This window comes from Papaver somniferum, unplaced genomic scaffold, assembly GCF_003573695.1.
Source record: "Papaver somniferum cultivar HN1 unplaced genomic scaffold, ASM357369v1 unplaced-scaffold_22, whole genome shotgun sequence".
NCBI classification, from domain to species: Eukaryota; Viridiplantae; Streptophyta; class Magnoliopsida; order Ranunculales; family Papaveraceae; genus Papaver; species Papaver somniferum.
Genome location: NW_020632152.1, coordinates 1242756 through 1245516, shown reverse-complemented (window position 1 = coordinate 1245516; position 2761 = coordinate 1242756). Strand labels below are relative to the sequence as shown.

The 2761-nt window shown below is 47.1% G+C and overlaps 1 protein-coding gene across 1 annotated transcript; it reads left to right on the top strand.

The window, feature by feature from the left end:
• Nucleotides 1–562: 562 nt before the first annotated feature.
• Nucleotides 563–1402, top strand: LOC113340535. Its single transcript, XM_026585668.1, has one exon. The coding sequence runs from the start codon at nt 563–565 to the stop codon at nt 1400–1402; it is 840 nt and encodes a 279-aa protein (XP_026441453.1).
• The last annotated feature ends 1359 nt before the right edge of the window (nt 1403–2761 follow it).

Below are 2761 nucleotides of genomic sequence, written 5' to 3'. Positions count from 1 at the left end.
AGGGGTCATTAGACGCTGATCCCAAGCACAGGAGAGACAAGAATAGAATCGCCGAAGTCAAAACCAACTGTGAGGTCGAGAATCTCGCAGCCGCTATTCCCAAGCGAGGGGAGACCTCGAAGTCAACTCATTCTAAGATTGTATCATATATTGAACAATCGAACGAGGACTCAGGGCGATCAAGGTATCGCAACCATGAAATCTCTTTTTCACCCGAGAGGGCTCAGGGAAGAAAGAAGAAGGCTGAAACGAGGCGAAACGATGATCAGTTGCAGGCCCGACTCAGTAGGCTCGAGGCCATGTACAAAGAATCCACAGGAAAGCTAGAAAGCAAGAAGCTGGCGGAGGTCATGCAAGAAGAGGGAAAATCCTCCTTCTTTGAAAACCTATTGAAATTGCCATTTCCAAAGAAATGCTCCCTACCGACATTCACAACTCCGTTCACCGGAACTGGAGATGCGATCGAGCACCTAAGAACTTACCTCATGACGCTAACCCAATGGGATCATTACGATGTAGTGTTGTGTAAGTTTTTCCGGATAGCCTGAGAGACGAAGCCCTGATGTGGTTCAACAACTTGCCTAAAGGCTCAGTTAAGTCATTTGCTCACCTATCTGAGCTGTTTCTAGAAACATATATTCATAATAGCAGAGTCCGACCCGAATTTGACGCGTTGTTCCAGATATTCCGAGAGCTAAACGAGTCACTCCGCTCCCTGGTAACACAACGGAGAAAATTATGTGTCGATATCGGAAAAGTCCCTGAAGCTTACGCGATCTTGGGCTTCAAAATTAGTCTTAGGAAGACGGACCCTATATTCGTACACATGTACGAAACCATGCCAAAGAATTTGGGGAAGTTAAGAGAAATCCAAGCGGATTACATAGCCCTGGAAGAACTTCAAGACGGTACTTATGATAAGTTGGTGAAAGGAACTAGTAGAGGGGCAAATATGGTAGAACCACAGAACCCTCAGATGCCAGCCCAAGGAGCGGGGAGATCCAACAACGGGTCAACTCAGTTTGATAAACATCGGACTGGGGGATGTAAATGGCGAGACCAGGCCCAGCAAAAGAATGGAAAGTTCGTAGACCCAGTATACGCGAAGCTGAACACTCCCATATCCAAGATCCTCAAACAGATTGACAGAAAGCATAAGATCACTTATCCATGGAACAAAGGTCAGCAGCCAGAGCGGGCTAAAAACAGAACTGACTTCTGCGAGTTCCATCAATTCCATAACCACACGACAGACTCGTGTATGGACTTGAAGAAGATGGTGCAAGATATGATCGACGAAGGCAAGCTTCAAGAGTACATCGCGCAACCAGTGGTGCCACTCGCAGCCGGGACACCTGTACATCGGGTGAAAATCCCTCGTGAGGCGCAATATCTAGGGTGAAATACAATATCACACTCGGTAATCTATACATCAGGACGAATTCACAAACGCAACTTCGCGGGTGATGAAGTCTACAATGTCGTTAGAGAGCCCCCAATAGAGGAGTAGATGAAATTACCTATCAGTTTCTCAGTCTCGGAGGCACCAGATGGAGGGAGAAACCAAAACGACCCCCTAGTGGTCACGATGGCTATCGCACTTCCCGAATGCGAAGGCAAGGAGGAAACACCAAAGACATTGCCTTGAGCGATGCCAAAAATCCTGATCGACGGAGGAAGTTCTGTCGAGATCTTGTTTTACGAAACATTCAAGCAGATGGGTCTTAGAGACGATTGACTGATACCCTCCACCTACAACATATTTGGCTTTAACGGCTCCTCAACTCGTCCTAAAGGCGAGGTGACCTTAGAGATCCGGGTGGGAACAATCCTCACCCTAAAAACTTTCTGTGTGGTAGATGTATTATCACCCTACACAGCAATTGTCGGGCGATCCTGGGTCCACGAGATCAAAGGAGTGGCCTCGACTTACCATCAAAGGCTAAGGTTCCCTACACCTAACGGAGTAGCGGAAATCATTGAAGACTCTGAAAAAGAAAAGCACTGCTACGAGATGGACGTTCGGAACGAGGAAAACAAAGTAAATTCCGCAAGAGCAAAAAAGAAGCGATCCAAGAATGCCAAAAACCAAGCCGATATCGATGCTTATATAGCCATGACGAATGATGCAAGGAGATCAAACAGTGAGCCAGTTCAGGACAACGTCCCTACCTCGGACACGCCCATGGGGCCCATACACAATCTCTCCGATATCAGAGGACTCAAATCCAATTTCTCGGCCTCGGAGCCGACAAAAGAAATAAACATCAGAACACCCGAAAATCCGGGCATGGTGAGAATGTGAACTCTCCTCGATAAGGAGGAAGAAGAAAAATTAATACAAGTATTAAGAGAATACTCCGATGTCTTCATGTGGCGCATGGAGGACATGCCCGGAATAGACCCGACAGTCTGCTGTCATCACCTAAAGATCGACCCGAAGCACAAGCCCATACGGAAAAAGATGCGAAAGGTAGCACCAGAATACCACGAAGCTATCCAAAAGGAACTAAAAAATGGAGGCATCGGGGGTGATACGAGAAGTACAGTATCCAGTATGGATATCTAACATGGTGATTGTACCTAAGAAAAATGGAGGGGTAAGGATCTGCATTGACTTCAGCGACCTTAACAAAGCTTGTCCAAAAGACAGCTTCCCACTCCCTAACATTGGTCAGCTCGTGGAAGCAACCTCCGGATACGGATTGCTATCCCTCATGGATGGATACTCGGGTTATAACCAGATCCCCCTCGCCGAGGA

Coding starts and splice junctions, on each gene's coding strand:
- LOC113340535 (XM_026585668.1), top strand. CDS start 563: ATGTGGTTCAACAACTTGCCTAAAGGCTCAGTTAAGTCATTTGCTCAC.